Source organism: Nothoprocta perdicaria, unplaced genomic scaffold (assembly GCF_003342845.1).
Source record: "Nothoprocta perdicaria isolate Ctin4 unplaced genomic scaffold, notPer1 scaffold_33, whole genome shotgun sequence".
Taxonomy (NCBI): domain Eukaryota; kingdom Metazoa; phylum Chordata; class Aves; order Tinamiformes; family Tinamidae; genus Nothoprocta; species Nothoprocta perdicaria.
The window spans coordinates 3,188,860-3,205,562 of NW_020455566.1; the positions used below are offsets into that span (position 1 = coordinate 3,188,860).

The window sequence follows — 16,703 nt, forward strand, 5'->3', positions numbered from 1 at the left end:
GCTCCAGGAGCCCTCGACCACATCCCGGTTTCATTCCTTGGGAGACATGGGCTCCAGGAGCCCTCGGCTGCATCCCGGCTTCATTCCTTGGGAGACACGGGCTCCAGGAGCACTCGGCCGCATCCCGGCTTCATTCCTTGGGAGACAAGGGCTCCAGGAGCGCTCGGCCGCATCCCGGCTGCCCCGCAGCGACGCAGCTGGGCCGGGTCCGTGTCCCTGCGTGCCGCTTGCCGGAGGAAGGCGGCCGCGGCACAATTGGCATGCGGCGGCTGGCCTGCCTGCCGTCGCCCGCCACGCTCCCGCACACAGAGCTGCTCTTTGTCAGCCGCCGCCGCCGTTAACCCCTGCGGGCCTGGGACGAGGGGCTGCCCGGGCGTGGGGCACGAGATGCCCCCGCGGAGATGGGAGGCAGCCCCATGAGCCGCGTCCCGCGCCTTCCATGGGCACCGGAGGCGGCGCCGGCTCCTCCCTGCCTTCTCCTTGGGCGCCCAGCTCAGGACAAAGATTCCGGGAGGCAGCGAAATCCCAGCAATCCCAGCAAGAAGAGGCAGCGCCAGCTCGCAGGGGCTGCTGCCATCCCCTCCGGTGGCTTTTGGACCAGCCTCTCGGACCCAGCACCGGTGCCTGGGAGCTGAGGCCAGGATGGGACTCCAGCACCAGGACACCGCTCTCCATGGTCCCAGGCTCCTCCCCGGCTCTCCAGCTGCTCCCACGCTTGTCCCTGGGCTACACTCCTGGCCATGATTGAGGAGAGCAACCGAGGGAGCTCCAAACAGCTCAGCCAGCCCAACAGCAGCCTCCTCTGTCCTTCCTCCTCCTCCTCCTGGCCACCAGCATCGTCCCCTCTTTAGAAGCAGCAGCCAACCTGCGTTCTTTCCAAGGAAGCCCTTGCTACCTGGATCACAGATCCAGACCACCTGGATCACGAGATGCAACTTGCAGCCAGTCCTGCAACCTGCAGCGAGACAGAGGGGCGGGTGCTGCTCCCACCCGGCTCCGTGCTCGGCACGACCCAGCAGCACCGGCTCTGCTCGGTGCCGATGGCAGGACACCACGCGCAGGGGCCACTTCTTGTCCCCGGTAAGCCCGCCTGCCCCCTTGGCAGGCCTGGGGGACAGGGAGCACGTGCAGGGGGAGGTGACACCCCGGACACGTGTCGCACCGCAGCGGGGCGGCGCCGAAAGCACCCGCAGCAGCAGCCGTGGCCAGCGCACGGACACAGCAAACGCGGAGCTGCATCCGGAGTGGCAGCTGCAGGACATCCCGACCACTAGTGAAAGGAGTACAAGGGCCACGGGGATGCAACCGGGATGCTCAGCTCACCCCACAGGGCAAGGATGCTCCACAGTCCCACGGGAAACGTGCGGAGCCACATCCACCGCCCCGCGTCCCGCGCCCCGGAGGCGCCCGGCCCAAGCGTGCTCACTGACCCTTGGCTCCTCCGGCTCTTCCGCGAGGGCTGCCACGGCGTTGCTGGCCACGGCGCACGCTGGCTCGCTGGCGAAGGCCGAGGAGCGGCGCGCGGGGCCGGGGGACAACCTGCTGCCGCTCCCTACCCCCGCGACGCCTCCCGCTCCGGTGCCGGGCCGATCCCGGGAGGACGGCAGCGCCACGAGGCTGCGGCTCTCCAGCAGCCCCACCAAGGGCCACGATGGAGCCATCTCGGACAGGGCGCCCAGCTTGGCGCGGGCGAAGCCGCTCCGTGGGGCGCTCCTGCTCCTCTGACGGCTCCCCGTGCTCCGGGAGCAGTGCCGCACGCTCGCAGGCTCACGCGCAGCCCCGGGGCTGCCCGGGGCGGACTTGGGCAGCGGCAGCAGCACAGCCCGTCTGCTGCGGGCCGCCCACCGCAGCGGAGCCCCGCGGTGCTTCTCGGCCGGGTTGTCCAGCAGGCGTGCAACGACCGTCAGGCCTTCCTCGAGGGAGCCTCCCGCCGCCTCGGCCGGTGGCTCCCACACCAGGACGACCTTACGGATCTCCTCCTGCAAATGCTCCTTCACTCGCACTAAGCGGCCCAGCGGCGCGTCCTCCTCCTCAAACCCGGCCGCTTCGGTGGTTCCCGACACTCCTGCAGGGACATCCTCCGCACTCTTCCCGCCGCCGAGGGGTTGCTGCTCGTGCGGCGCCGGCTCCGGTGCCGTTCTCCTGCTTCGGCGCCACACGCGCCTGAGGCGGCCCCGGCTGCGGGCGTCCAGCGGGGCATTGCCGCCCGCCGGCTCCCGCGGCGCTCTGATACAGCTCAGGGTATTACCCATGGCCGCCACGCTGCAGCACTGTTGGATTCTGTCTCCCGGGGAGACCCCAACCTCCTCCTAACGGTTGGAGTCGCCCCGTTGCGCCGCGCGCGGAGCCTCCCCGCCGCTGCAGCCAGCCATCTTCCGGGCGCCGCGCCGCCGGCAGCCCCGTTCAAAGCATCTCGCCGCAGCTCGGGAAGCGCTTGACCTAAAAGCAGCCGGCGCCCGGATTGGCTGCGGCGCCCGCTCCCCGAATATGAGGTAATTGGAGCACGGCCCCGGCGCGCGCGCGGGGAGCGGACGGAGGCGCCGGCACAAGGGAGGCAGAGCGCCGAGGAGAGGGTGGAGGCGGGAGGAAAAGCGGGGAGGGGGGGAGAGGAAAAGGGAAAAGAAAAGGGGAAGGATGGCAAAGGTAGCATAAAGGAAGGGGTGGGAGAGAGAGGGAAGAAGCAGGGAGGAGTCGGCGCAGCAGGAGCCCAGGGAAACCCTGCAGCATCCGTGGCACCTGCCTCGGCACCGAGCCCTCCCGGCGGCGCCGACGGTGGCTGCTCTGGCACCCAGGGATTTCATCCCTGCTCCCGGTGCTGCCGAGGCTCCGGCGGCGCTTCCCGCAGCCGGAGGCGATGTCAGCAGCCAGCCCAGAGCAGCACGGCAGCGGCACGCGCTCCATCAGGAGCAAGGAAGAGGATGGCGAGGATGGGGAGGGGGCAGGCAGCGCTGGAGAGGACAAGACCGTCACCTCCAGGACCCCTCTTGGGACAAGGGAGCCCCCCGAGTATCCCCCAAACCGGCCCCGTGCTCCAGGTGCCAGGGAGCTCCTGGCACAGGCTCCCAGGGTCCGCCCGACTCTGCCGCAGCGGCAGGAGGGAGATTAAGGGCTCCACAATGGAGCTACATCCCAGGAACAATCCGCTCCTGGCAGGCGTGGCAAGGAGCTGTTGCAGCCCTGCACGTCCCTGGTCCTGGCAGTGCCACCTCCCAGATTCCCAGCCCAGCCTGAGGGGACCGTCGGGAAGCATCCGTGGTTCCCTGCGCTCTCCTCCGCTTTGCTCTGAGCCCAGGGGAGCAGCCCCACGGCCACCCTGAGGGCAGCAGGGACAGCACAGCTCGGCCCTCGCCGCCATCCCCATGACTCATCAGCATCCGGCTGCTTCCCGGGACCACTGCGCCAGCGGAGCCTCGGCAGCGGCACCGCACCCGGCTCCGGTCAGTGCAGCCAGCTGAGAAGTGTAAATGCCCCAAACTGCACGTTCCCAAAATATCCAGGTCAAGAAGTCCAGCAACAACGCGACAGCTCTGGCGTGGGCAGCACGCTTGGCTCCGGCACTCGGGAACGTCTCTTTGAGCTACACTCGGCCACCGCCACCCCGGTGCCAGCACCGAGAGCCCCAGGAGCAGGGCAACGCAGCGAATGCTCCCCGAGAAGCGACACCGAGCCCCACGGATCACACTCGGCTGCTGGACCAGCCCAGCACATGGCAACACGGACACCAAATCCGTCCCGTACCAAACCACCATGCAATACCCCCAATGCCGCAGTGCCGGCGTGCCACATCCTCCTGGCCTGGCCATTCCCGGTCCCTGGAGCGCAAGGGTTCGCCCCCCATTTCCTTATCCACCCGCCACGGGGTTCATCCGCCTCGGTTGAGTCTCCTCCAACCTCTGCTCCCCCTCAGCAAGGCCGTTCAGAGCGTCCTTCCCAACAACATCCCGGTCACTGGAGGCCACGACAGACCCGAGACGCTCTTTAGCAAGAGCACCTATAGCACCCAAAAGCTGGCCATGGCCCCAAAGAGCACCTATAGCACCCAAAAGCTGGCCATGGTCCCAAAGAGCACCTATAGCACCCAAAAGCTGGCCATGGTCCCAAGTTCCTTCCCCAGCAGCCCAGCTGGCGCAAGTCGCTTCCCCCAGCCTTGTCCCGAGCTGCTTCCAGGCAGCCGATCCTTTTCCACCCTAATGCAGGACCCTCTGGGACGAACATCCCTGCCCTGTGCCAGCTCAGCCTGTCCCTGCGCGTCCTCCTCCAAATCCAGCCCCGGAGCTGAGCCGAGCGAAGCGCCCCTGCCAGCAGCCGCGGTGCCAGGCAGGAGGCCAGGGTGCACAGTCCATCACTAATGATCCCCTTATGTAAACCATGAGAGAAGGGAGCTGGTATGCGCTGACGCCGGCCCTCGAGCCCCGGCCCCGAGCGCTAATCCCCGCGGGCGGGCACAGCACAGGCCATGGGACACGTGTCCCGCGGCGGGGACAGGGGCCAGCGCCGCGGGGAGGCTCCCTCCGCCCGCCCCGCGTGTCCCTCCGTGCGAGACGCTCGCGCCCTTACCTGGAAGTGCAGGATAATGGTCCAGATGAGCCCCAGGGTGAGCTTGGGGTTGCCGTCCGTAATGTCATCGTTGCGAATGTTCACCAGCTTCACCTGGGCCAGGGGGAACGGCAGCGGTCAAGGCTTTCCCGGCCCGCAAAGAGCACGGCAGGCCCTGTCCCCAAGCAGCCTGTCCCCAAGGAGCCTGTCCCCAGGCCCTCCCGCAGGCTCCGCAGCTATGGGATCCGCTTTTCCGCTCCCGCCTGGGCACCGGGAAGGGCTTTCGCAGCACCTCCCGGTTCCAGCTCACACGGCCGGTGCCTCGTATCCCAAGTCCCCGGCGCTGCTGCAGAATTTAATTTAACAGCTGCCGACCACAGGGGCCGCTTCAAAGAGGCCGGGCGAGTTTGATGAACTCCGGCCCGGGATCAAAACCAAGCTGCTCATCAAGGTAAAGTCCGGGAAGCGCGGGGCAGGACCCCGCCAGGCTCGAGCAGGCTCCGGGGGGACGTCGCTGCCGCCAGGCCCCGGCGCTTCAAAGGGAAAAGGGCTTTAATGGAAGCAGGGAAACAGGCTCGCAAGGGCCGCGGGCAAAACGTCTCTGTGGCGGGGCTGGAGAGGGGGCTGGGAGCCGTCCCCCGTCCCGAGCCTTGGCTTGTGCGCAAATTTATTCAGTGCCCTCAGGCAGGCAGGGAAGGAGAAGCTCTGCTTCGGCATGAAGCGACGCCATCCGTCATCGCCTGCACGTAGCTGGGGAGCATCCTGACCGCAGGACCTGACCCAACACGTCCGGCAGGATGCCCGGCCCTGCGGAGCTGCAGGGGCTTCACCTGCGTGCGGAGCAAGTCCCGGGACACACCGGTGCTACGGGGCTGCCCAAGGAGCATCCCCTGGGGAAACTCCGTGCACGGAGGGGTGCACAGGGCTGGGAAAAGCAGAAGGGAGCCCCTGCCGGAGGCAGCTCCGGGGAGCGGCGGCAGCTCTGGGGGCTCTGGGTTACAGCCTGGCGCATGGCCCTGCTCCGTAACCGCTCCGACATCCCGGCTGCGGGAGCTCCGGCGTGCTGGGCAGCCCCCCGTCCTGCAGCACCCTTCCCACAAGGGGATCCCAACCTCCCGACCTGATCCTGGTTTTTACAGCGTGTGGACAGTTTGGAGCCGCTGACGCTGCTGTTTCCCGCCCTTGCCAAGGCGCAGGCAGAGCAGCGACACGTCACCTCGGGCTCCTCCTGGAAGAGTTTCATGCAAGAGGACACCGCCCAGCCCTTACCTGCCGCTGCTTCAGGAAATCCAGGGCGATCTGCACGTTCTGGAGCCTGTGGAAGCGCATGCGGCCCTTCTCGCGTGGCTGCAAAACAAGGGGTGGCGGCTGAGGCGGCTGCTCGCCGGGCGGGCGCAGGTCTGGGCTGGCAGCACTCGCATGCAGGGTGCCCGGCACCGCGCTCCCCACGCCCCGCGCGCACACCCTGAGCTTGGTCCGGCAGCAGCAACTCGCCCTGTTGCACAAAAGCCCTCCGAAAATGGACCAAAAAAGGCCCTCGGCAGGGCCTAGGGGTGGGAAGCCCCCGAGATATGGAGCTGCTCTGATCCCCTTCGGGAGATGCTGGAGCCGGAGCCAGGGCTGCTCCGTGCCGGGCTCGCGGCATGGGCACCGCAGAGAAGGGCTCTGAGCCCGCAGCCCCTCTTGGGCTTGTTGGGGGGCGGCCAGGAAGAGCCCCTGCATAGGGACATCGCTGCATGCAGCCCCTCTCCTCCTGCCACCCCAGCCGAAGGCTCTCAGCTCCGAAGGCGGCAGCGCCCGGGCTGCAGCGCCGGCCCGGAGCCGCCTCGTCCGCCCGTCCCGGCTGTGCTTGCGGCTCGTGCCCGGCGCGTCTCCATGCAGTGCCGGCGTGGGGGACATGCTCGCACACGGGTGCCTCGCGTGCCCCGCGCCGCGCTCACGGACGCTCCGCAGTAGCGGGATGGCAGCACCGGGTGCCCGCTGGGAGCCGGGCAGGAGCCCAGGTGACGCCGGAGCATCCGAGGGCGCCCGCGGGGCCGCGCTGCCTCCGGGGTGACTCAACCTACTACGTCACCATCCTCTTCCTCCTCGTGCTCCTCGCTGCTCGCGCGGAGCCAGGACGGCGCTCTCACCAGGCGAAGGCTCCTCGCGCCCGATGGCTCTTTTTGCTAAGGAGCAGGGCACGGACAACACCGACGGGGACGCGACACACAGGGAGACAGAATGGAAACTAAAATGCGACGCCGGGTCATGGAAAATGCAGCAGAAACGGGGTGCCCTGGCCAAGGATGGGATGAAGGGCAGCTGGCGCTCCTGGATACCACGAGTGCCTGCCGGGATGGGCTGGATTCAAGGGGAAAGGAGCTGGATGGCAGGCACCAACCTCCAGTTGGTGGGGAAAATGGGAGCTAATGGTACCTGCTTGCTCCAACCCAGTGTTTCCCAGCACCTAGGGCAATTTCCAGGCTCCCAAGGCTGTCTCACCTCCTCTTCTGCAAAGGAGGCTTAAACAGGAGACTTTTCCCAAAGCTTTGAAAGCCAAAGAGAGGAGAAGGAGGCTGCCTGGATCGCAGGCATCTCAATCCAGCTTTGGAACACCCACCAGCTCTGATTCGGCATCTTGGGAGGGTAACGGAGTGAGTGAGCGGATCTGTGCCCAGATCCTATTTTAGGGGAAAACTCTAGTAATTCCTGCAGTGTCGCACCAATAAGGAACCTCCCAGCACTAACAAATGTGACAGTCTGGAAAGGAGGAGGAGGAGGAGAAGGGAAGGGGATGCTACTACGTTCAAGATGCAAGCGGAGATGTTTGTGCACCAGACACCGACTGGTGCTTCGATCCCACCGGGTTTTTAAATTATTTTAAATATGTAAAAAACTGGGAAAGGAAATGCTTGAAAGGCCTCCCAGAATGAGGGGCCTACCCAGGGCAGCAGAAAATGACAGTTTTAGACAACTGCACATTTTCGTGGTATCCAAGAAGCCAGCATGAGGGACATACATCTGAGTGAAAAATAAATGAAATAATTCTATAAAACAAGATGAACAGCAACAAAAAAGAGGGGAAAAAAAAACTATGGCATGAAAAACAACTGCTGATTGCTGCAATGCAACCAGGGTGGAGAGGGAAGACGGAGGAGGAGGAAACAGGCGGCGAGGACGGCAGCAGCCCCAGGAAAACGCCCAGACTCACCAGTTTCACCCCGGACAGGACCTCCAGCAGCGAGATCAAGTTGTGGCCGTCCCGCAGGTCTTCGTACAGGTCGTTGATGTGCTTGCGCACCTGGGGGGACGGCGAGGACAGGGGCTGAGCGCGCCTTGCAAACCGTAATTCCCAAAGCCGGCTGCCGGCTCCGCAGACGAGCCGGCGGAAGCCGCTGCCGGTTCGGGAGCCCTGTTAAAGCACTCGCGTCCGGCAGCCCCGCGGCGCAGGGCTCAGCCGAAGGGGTAGCGCAGGCCTGAAGCTCCACAGCAGTTTAAGGACCTCGCTTGAATACTATTTCCCCCCTAAAAAACACCATTTGGCATTTAGCTTCCGCTTAAGAGCGGAGGGTATTTCCATGGGGCTGCACAAGCAGGGAGCTCCTTTTGCAGCATGCCTGGGGAGCTCTCCTAGGAGCATGGAGCCTCCACGCTGGCTCTTCCCCAGATAAATCCGGGCTTTTCTGCAGCTAGAGCCAGCCCTGATGCTCCCCCAGCTGCCTGGCCCTGTCTGCCCCCCTTCCCTTCCTAAGATTCTTTCCAAGATCTGCAAGGGGAACGCAGAGTGGGGCAGAATCCTGCATTTTGAAGGATGCAAATGCATCCTTCAATGCCCAAACTAAGTGCCCACCTTCAATGCCCAAATTAAGTTTTTTTGTTGGTGTTTTTTTTCCAGAATGGAGAATTATTTTGCAAATGGGGGATTAAAGCACCTGCTGCTTGAGCAGGACATGCAGGAGGGCCCTGGCCGCATTAATCCCCTCGGCTGCCGCTGACCAGCAGCCCCACGTTAGCGTTCACGGGTGAAGAGGGGTCTCTTACCTTCATCAAGTGCTTATTGACCCATTTAGTGAAGGTTTTCTTCTGGACTCGGTCCCGTTCATCTGTTAAGAGAGCACAAGGACAAGCCTCAGGAAAAGGGCAAGACAATCCAAATGGATGTGCACAAAAGCGGAGCAGCTCCTTGCAAGGGGCTTGGCTGTGTTTGCCGGGAGGGCAAAACACCCCGAAGCCAAAAACGTGTCTCCAAAGGCCCCTGCAGCCACTAGCCGGACACGCAGCCCACAGCTGACACCTCCGCCGTATTTTTGGTTTATTGGATTTTAAGGATTTACTGCTTATTTCGGTCCCTTGGCTCCGCCAAGGACGCCCGGGTCGGGCACAAGCAGCTGCTGCCACGGAGGGTCCAGCCCCAGGGCTGCCGGTTTGGGAGAATCCACCCAGGAAACAGCGGGCGTTTCCCAGTCCATGGAAGCGGCGAGCAGGGATAGGGCTCAGCACATGCCCGGGAATGCGGCCTGGCGGCCGGGGCTGCGAATGAAGCCTGCCCGGTGCCGACTGGGATCATCCGGATCGAGCGGCGGCGCCTCCGAGCGGAGACAGCTCTACAGGGGAGAGAGCTCCCACTTCAGCCTTGGCGTAGTGTTTTATCCCACTGTTTTCAGCACCGGCCGCTGCGCATTTCTGAGTCCTTCCCAAACTCCCGAGCACTGCTCCAGATGCATGGGGATAGCTGGGACAACACGGGAGCCAAGAGGAGGGCAGCACTCAGGCCGATCACCTGGGATCCGCAGGGACCCCCGGCGCGTGGAGCCCAGCATGCGGAGCAGGAATTTACAGCAGCAGCCTCGCCTTTGTTCCGATGCCAAAAAAATCAGGAAGAAGGCAGCAAAGCAGCCCCCCTGCTCCTCAAATCCCTGCCGGCAATGGCACGAGCTCCCCAGCTGCACCTCGCATCCCAGCCGGCTGCTCCAGCTTCCCGGGAAGCGCCGTCAGTGGGATACCTGTGCCGGTAGCACAGCCACAGGCGCTCGGGAAGGGCCCAGGCCCGGAGCGACCTGCAGCAGCCCCGGAGCTTCGATCCCCATCCCAGTGGTGTCCCCGCACGCACGGGGCCCAAACCGGGCACCGCGGCGTGGCCGGGCCCCCTCCGAGCCCCAGCAGGGCCTCTTCCCGCGCGCGGCGGCCGCCGGTGCCGCCACGGGGCGCCGGGGAAGCCACGAGCTGCGCGCTCTGCCGCGCCACGCGCTCACCCATGCAGCACATGCGGCGCGCCAGGCGCTCCGTGAGCCACCGCCGCTGCTCCCGGCGGAGCTCCGAGGCTGCCGCCATGCGCCGAGCCGGGGTCCTGCTCCCGCCGAGCTGGGGGTCCCGCCGAGCCGGGGGTCCCGCTCCGGCTCTGCGCAGCTCCTCCCACGGCGCCTACCACTTCCTACGCCGGCGGCTTGGGCGCGCGGGCATCGCCGCGGAGCCGCTCGCTTCGCGCTCTCCCGAGCGCCCGCCCGGCGCTTCCGGATCCTCCCAAGCCGCGCTGGCTGCCGCCACTCAGCCCAGGCTGGCAGCTCCGTGCCCGGGAACGCCAGAGCGGCCCATGGTCCCGGCACGCCGCCCGGCACAGCGCCTGGCTATTCCTCTCCGGAGCGTGGCAGTGGGAAGGAGCCGGCCGTAGGGATGCAGGTCAAGGCGAAGCCGAGTGAGCGGAATGCAGGCTCCCTATCTGCCGGCTTCCCGCGGAGCAGGCCGGCCCGCTGGAGCATCCCGCGAGCCGCAGCGCCGGGCACTGCCCGCGTCCGCCCCTTGGCTCTTCTTCCCTCTCCTTGTTTTCCAGCTCCCGGCTAACCGCGGGGCCCTGCGGGCGGACAATGCAGGGCTGTTCTCCCCGCGCTGCCCGCGGCTTCTTCACAAAGGAGCTGCCGGAGCCGGGCGCTCCGGCCGCGATCCTGCCCGCGGAGCGCGCGGCCGCTCCGAGATAACGGCCGCTCCTTATCGCCCTTCCTCTTCTAAATATAACCCCTTGGCGCGGCCGGGACGAGCCCTGGGCCCTGCCGGCCCTCAGGATATTCCAGCACTTCGGCAACGCGCGCGGCCAGCCTCGCGATCCCTGCGAGCTCCTCCAGCGCTGCCTCTTCTCCTTTAGTCGGGGCCCCTTTGGGGCCTTTTTTGCCCCATTTCGGCACCCACACGGGGCTCCGCGGCCCCGGCCGCCCCGCTCCGCGCCGCCCTCCCGGCTAATAATAACGCGCGGCTCCTCCGGAATGACGATGTTACGGCTCCGGCTTATCCCCCTCCGGCTAATCTTCCCCGGCTCCTCTCCGTCCTCTCTCCGTCCTCATGGAGGTTGCCTGGCCACTCTTCCCACCGCCCGCCGATCTGCCATTCCCACATCCCAAGCGGGGATCCCGCACTTTGCTCCGGACTTTTCCTTGAGCGCATAAAGACAGGGGACACCGGGCAGGCTTGCATGGTTAAGCAACACGCAGCACGGGAACAAACATGGAAAAACGCCTGGGATCCTGCCGCTGGAAACCGATCCCGCCCGCGGCTCCGGAGCAGCGACCGGGGCCACGCGGGCCTAAGTGGGGCTATTTTTACAAGCTGCAAGACGAGCCGCGGGTGCCGCAAGCCGAGTTTTGCCATTAGGAATTGCTAACAGCGGAAACTCCCTCCTTCCCAACGCTCGCATGGCTGTTTTTTTTCCCAAGAGCCAGGACAGGCTTCTCTGGCATGTCGGAGAAGAACAGCCAGCCGGGATAACGAGAGGGAGGAGATGGTGGCTCTCGCTGGGACGGTGAAAACAGGGAGAAGCTGCAACAACCTGGGAAAATGGCTCAGGATGGAGCCACAGGAGCCAAGGAGACCCACTGGAGCAGGAGAGGAGGGAAGGGAAAGGAATGCCAGGAGAGCAGGGAAGGAATGCCAGGAAGCAGCTGGAAAGGCGGCAGGGCTCGGACGGAGCAGACGCTCCTTCGCCCTTGTTGGAGCGGCGGCGGGCCCCTGGAACAAATCCTCGCGGGACAGTCATGGATAAGCCCTATTTTGGGAAAGGGAGGCAGGGCCGCCGGAGGGTCCGGGAGCCCTCCCTCGCGGGGCTGATGGGGGATCGCGCAGGGATGAGCAGGCGCATCCCGGCAGAGCGCGACAGCAGCAGGAAACCCCGCTGGGACCTGTGCCGGCCGGCCCAGGAAGCCACGTTGGGCCCGGCTGCCCGCCTGCCTCCTCCTCCTCCTCCTCCTCCTGCGGCGGCTGCCGGGAGGGGACAGGGGGAGGTCCGGGACCCATCACCCTCCTCCTTCCCGGCGCTCCAAAGGCGCCCGGCCGCGGCTCCCGCCAGCCCCGGCGCCCGGCCCTACCTGCTCCGCTCCGGCTCCGCCAGTACAGGACGCCGGCGATGCCCAGGACGTGGCTGAGCACGAAAGCGGCGGGCGGCAGATAGGAGCCTTCCGAGAGGGGCATGGCCCCGCTCCGGCGCCCGCTCCCGCCGCGCGGCGCCTCCGGAGCATCCGGCAGGGCCGGGCAGCGCCGAGGCCCGGGACACTTTGCAAACTTCCTGCGCGCGAACGGCTGCCGCGCACGGGCCCCCCCGCGCCTGCCCGGAGCCGGGAAGGCTCCGGCGCTGGCCGAGGGGGAGGGAAGGAGGGCGGGAGGGAAGAAGGGAGGGCGTCAGGCCGGCTCCGGCATCTCGCACGCGGTCAGACCCCCCCGCTCCGAGGGGAGACGTCATCTCCTCGCTTGCCATTCCCGGCCCCGCAGGAATCCGGCCGGCGGGAGCGGGGAGGGCCGTGGTGGGAATGGCCTCGCGGAAAGGCTGAGGTCCTGGGGGCTAAGGGGAATCCTGGCGCAGGGCTCCGAAGGCTCCCGCTGCCCTGGGAATGTGTCGGGAAAGGGCCCTGTGGCATGTCCAGCTGTATCCCAAGGTCACTGAGCCAAGTGCCGGGAGTTCTGTGGGACCATCGCACAGATCCCAAGAGGCAACAAGGTGAGCTCCAGCGCCAGGAAACCTGCGCCAAGCCACGGGGAAGGGCAGCGACGTCGAACGTGACACTCTGCGAGATGGGGATCCCAAATCCCTTCCTGGCAGTTTCCATCCAACGTTAGCATCCCTATGGAGGCCTGAGGCACCTCTTAGTACAGCGGCCTAGAAACGCAGCGGGACAGCGACATTTTCCACTTCAGGGGGATTCCTGCTGGTGGGAATCCACACATAAGGGGCCCTGCATGTGCCCCAGGAAAAATATCCGGAAAAGCCGCCCTAAGGAGATGGGAAGACCCCGAGCTGAGCAGACAGCAAAGAAATGGCTGGGTGGAATGGGAGCTGATGATGGTTTTCCAGCTGGCCACAGCTGGCACCTGAGCAAGGCCTTGGCCATGCAAAGGTGTGCAACGTTGTACAACACCATGCAACACTGTGCAACGCCATGCAGGGCTGTGCAACACCCCGCAGTGCTGTGCAATGCCTTGCAATGTTGTGCAACAGTGTGAGGTCGTGCAACACTGTGCAATGCCATACAGCGCTGTGCAAGGCCACGTAGCGCTGTGCAAGGCCATGCAACGTTGTGCAATACCGTAATGCTGTGCAACGTCATGTAACGTCATGCAACGCCATGCAATGCAGTGCAATGCCATGCAGTGCTGTGCAACGTGGTGCAATGCCACGTAGTGCTTGCAATGCCGTGCAATGCAGTGCAATGCCATGCAACGCCGTGCAGTGTTGTGCAATGCCACATAGTGCTTGCAACGCCATGCAATGCTGTGCATGTTGTGCAACGCCATGCAATGCTGCACAATGCTGTGCATGTTGTGCAATGCCATGCAATGCTGCACAATGCTGTGCATGTTGTGCAATGCCGTGCAACGCCGTGCAATGCCACTTAATGCCGTGCAACACCGTGTAACATCATGCAATGCCACATAACGCTGCACAACACCACCCGACGCCACGCAAGGCGGGACGCAGCCGGTGGGATCCGGCGAGACGCCGCATCCAGCTCAGGTGCTTTGGGAGCCCTGCGCCTCCCTGGGGCCAGGGAAACGGCATCGGAAGCACCGCGAGCTGGGAAAGCCCCGTTCCCGAGCGGCACCGCGAGCTTCGCCCGGAAACCTGCAGAGCCGCGAGCAGAGGAAGCCCCCGCGCGGCTCCAGCACCAGGAAGCAAACCTCAGCGCCCCTTTGGAGAACCCAGGCGGCCGCAACCCGTCCAGCACGGAGCGGGGATCCCTGATCTGCCTCCGTCCACGCTGGCCAAGGGATGCGGAGCTCCTGGAGAGGGTCCAGCGGAGAGCGACAAAGATGATTAAGGGACTGGGACATCTCTCGTATGAGGAGAGACTGAGTTGGGCCTGTTCAGCTTGGAGAAGAGAAGGCTGAGAGGGGATCTGATTAACATGGATAAATACACGAAGGGGGATTGTAGGGAGGAGGGGGCCAAGCTTTCCTCACTGGTGGCCAGCGATAGGACAATTGGTAATGGGTGCAAGCTGAGGCACAGGAGCTTCCATCTCCAGGTGAGGAGGATCTTCTTTACTGTGAGGGTGGCAGAGCAGTGGAACAGGCTGCCCAGGGAGGCTGGGGAGTCTCCTCTGGAGGTCTCCAATCCCACCTGGATGCCACCCTGTGCCACATGCTCTGAGTGTTCCTGCTGGAGCGGGAAGGTTGGACTAGACGATCTCTAGAGGTCCCTTCCAACCTTGGAACATTCTGTGATTCTGTGGTCGGCTCTCGGCTGCTCCAGGCTGGATGCATGCACTGCCTGGAGAGGCTGGGTGGTTTCCCTGTGTTTTTCCAAGAAAATGGGGGTTTGGGGCTTCACCAGAATGGCCCGATGTGCAGGAAGAGCTGCCATGTCGCTGCTGGGAACGCCGGAGCGGGAGAGAGCAAGGACAGTGGTGGCACCCAGGGGACAAAGGCAGCAGCGGCCGCCGCTCCGCGCACTCCCCGCAGCACCGGCCACACAAAGGGAGGCGAATCCCGCCGGATCCCAGCGGCTCCAGGCTCTGAGCGGACACACAGCCGGGGCCGAGCGCAGGGCAGACAACGACTGGAACACGCTTCATTCCGCACAATTTAACCCCATTCCCACACTCCCCCACCACGCGACTTATTTTAACGGGCAGCATTTGGCAGGAGCCACCCCGAGATGGTTCTTGCCGCAGCAGGAAACCGCCAAGGGCCGGAGCCCCCTGGCATGGGGCTCCGGAGGCTGTGTCCAGCGGGAGCCCCGGAAAGCCCTGCCGGGCCCGACCTGCTCCGGGCCCAGGGACGGGGCGGCCGCGCAGACAGCGGCACCTAAAATTAGCTCCGCACAAAGCGGCTCCCGCTGCTCCGGCGGCCGCCTCGGCCCGAAAAGGAATCGGGCGGGAGGCGGCGGGGCCGGCGGGAATGCGGGAGCCAAGCAGAGCGTCCCCCCTCGCCGGGCACCCCGGCTGCTCCCGTCTCCCTGCACGGTTCCTGGGGCAACTTGGTGCATCCTGGGATGGTGTTGGCATTCTGGGATGACTTGGCTGGCTCCGGCCCCCATCCCTTGGCCTCGGGTCCCCATCCGGATCTCGCTCCGGCGCTGCCGGTCCAGCCGGGAGCTGCGTCTCCCGCGGGCCCCCCCACACCATGCGCCTGGCCGGTGAGTAATGCGGCACGCCGGCAGCTTCCCATTCCTTATATGACTCGGGAGGCTGCGGGAAGCGGCCCGGCCGGGAGCGAGGCCGAGCGCGGCCAGGGCCGCCAGCCTGCCCGGCGCAGCAGCCAGGTGGCACTGTGGAAACGCCGCCGCTTCCCATCCCGAGACCCCCGGGAAGCTCCGAGCTCCGGCGAGGAGGAGCCGTGTGCTGCCTGCGGCCGAGCTCGGGGCTGAGCCCGGCAACTCGTGACAACCTGCCCCGACACGAGGCCTTGCGGGGCCTCCCCTCCTGGCTGCTTCTCCTCCTCCTTCCAGGGGGCTTAAGGGCCTGGAGGGCAAATCCCTGCTCCCGGGGAGCCGGAGCTGAGCCGAGGGCATCCGGAGCCAGCACTGAGCTAAAGCCGAAGGAATCTGCCCCCTTTCCACCCAAAGGGCCCTGAATGACGAGGAGCCCTCGGGGCCGGACCCGGGGAAGCCACCAAGGCGCCTCCTCCACCCCAAGCGCACCCAGCACCGCGGGCGGCTCTGCCGCCTGGCTCTGCTCTGGCGAGCATCATTCCCGCACGGAGCCGAGCGCATCCGCACCGGGAAGCAGGCAAAGCCCCGCGGCAGCCGGGATGTGGCCTTGCATGGCCTGGAAAAGCGCTGCTGATTTCCAGCGCTTTGGAAAGCTCCGCAAGCTCCGCGCCGCCGCCGCAACGGTACCTGTGCTGCGCAGCATCCCGCTGCTTCCAGGCCCTGGGAAGGGCTGCTCCGGCATCTGCCGGCGCCGGGGAGCTCCTGGCTGCTGCTGCAGGAGGGCACGCGGCCGCGGGCACCCGAGATAAGAGGGTTTGGAGCAAATGTTCTTAGCGAGGGCTTCCCGGCGCAGAGCAAACAGCAGAGCGGCCCCGCCACCTGCTCCCGGCTTAATCATTCCCTAGGAACGGCGCTCCCGTTAACCCTTGGGCCGGTGCCTTGATCCCGGCGGCCCCTCGGGCGAGGGCAGCGAACGGGCCCGGGAGGGGACACGAGGGGCAGCAAAAGCCCCACGTCTGCCCCACAACCCCGGACAGAGCAGGACTGTCCAAGCAGACTGGTCCGCTCTGAGGGAAACCTGCCCTGGCTTCCCAGGGGCGCTCCCGGCATTCCCGGGAGTGAGCAACACACCTGCACCCTTCCTGCTGCAGAAACCCTCTGCAAGCCCGGCCTGCTCCCGAGGCCACCGGCTCTGTGCTGATGGGATCCCAGCACGAATCCATCGGCTTCCCGCTCCTCCGAGCGTTCCTCCCGGATTGCTCCGTAAACAACACTGGGGCCCCCAGGGCTGTTGGCCTCGCGCTTGGCGGCCCCATCCCGGCTTTGCTGCTTGTGGGAGCGAGAGGAGAGGGAGAGGAGGATGTCAGGGATGGAGGGAGGAGGCGGGAGCCGGCACACGGACAGGGAGGCAGCGAGCGGGAACGTGCTCCGGAGGAGGAGGAGGAGGAGGAGAACAGCAGCGATGCACAGGAGAGAAAGCGCCGGGAGGCAGGGAGAGCTCTGGGAAATGAAAGGGAAGAGGGGAAAGAAAACAAGACGAGGCGGCTGCCAAGATGGG

The 16,703-nt window shown here is 65.6% G+C and overlaps 1 protein-coding gene across 1 annotated transcript in view; it reads right to left on the minus strand.

Moving 5' to 3' along the window:
* MACF1 (microtubule-actin crosslinking factor 1) overlaps nt 1-16,703 on the minus strand; it is a 116,495-nt gene that overhangs the window by 86,301 nt on the left and 13,491 nt on the right. The window contains exons 2-5 of the mRNA XM_026043375.1: nt 8,560-8,621; nt 7,730-7,819; nt 5,806-5,883; nt 4,558-4,650 (exon numbers count right to left, since the gene is read on the minus strand). Coding sequence (XP_025899160.1) covers nt 4,558-4,650; nt 5,806-5,883; nt 7,730-7,819; nt 8,560-8,621 — 323 coding nt within the window. The remainder of the gene's footprint in view (nt 1-4,557; nt 4,651-5,805; nt 5,884-7,729; nt 7,820-8,559; nt 8,622-16,703) is intronic.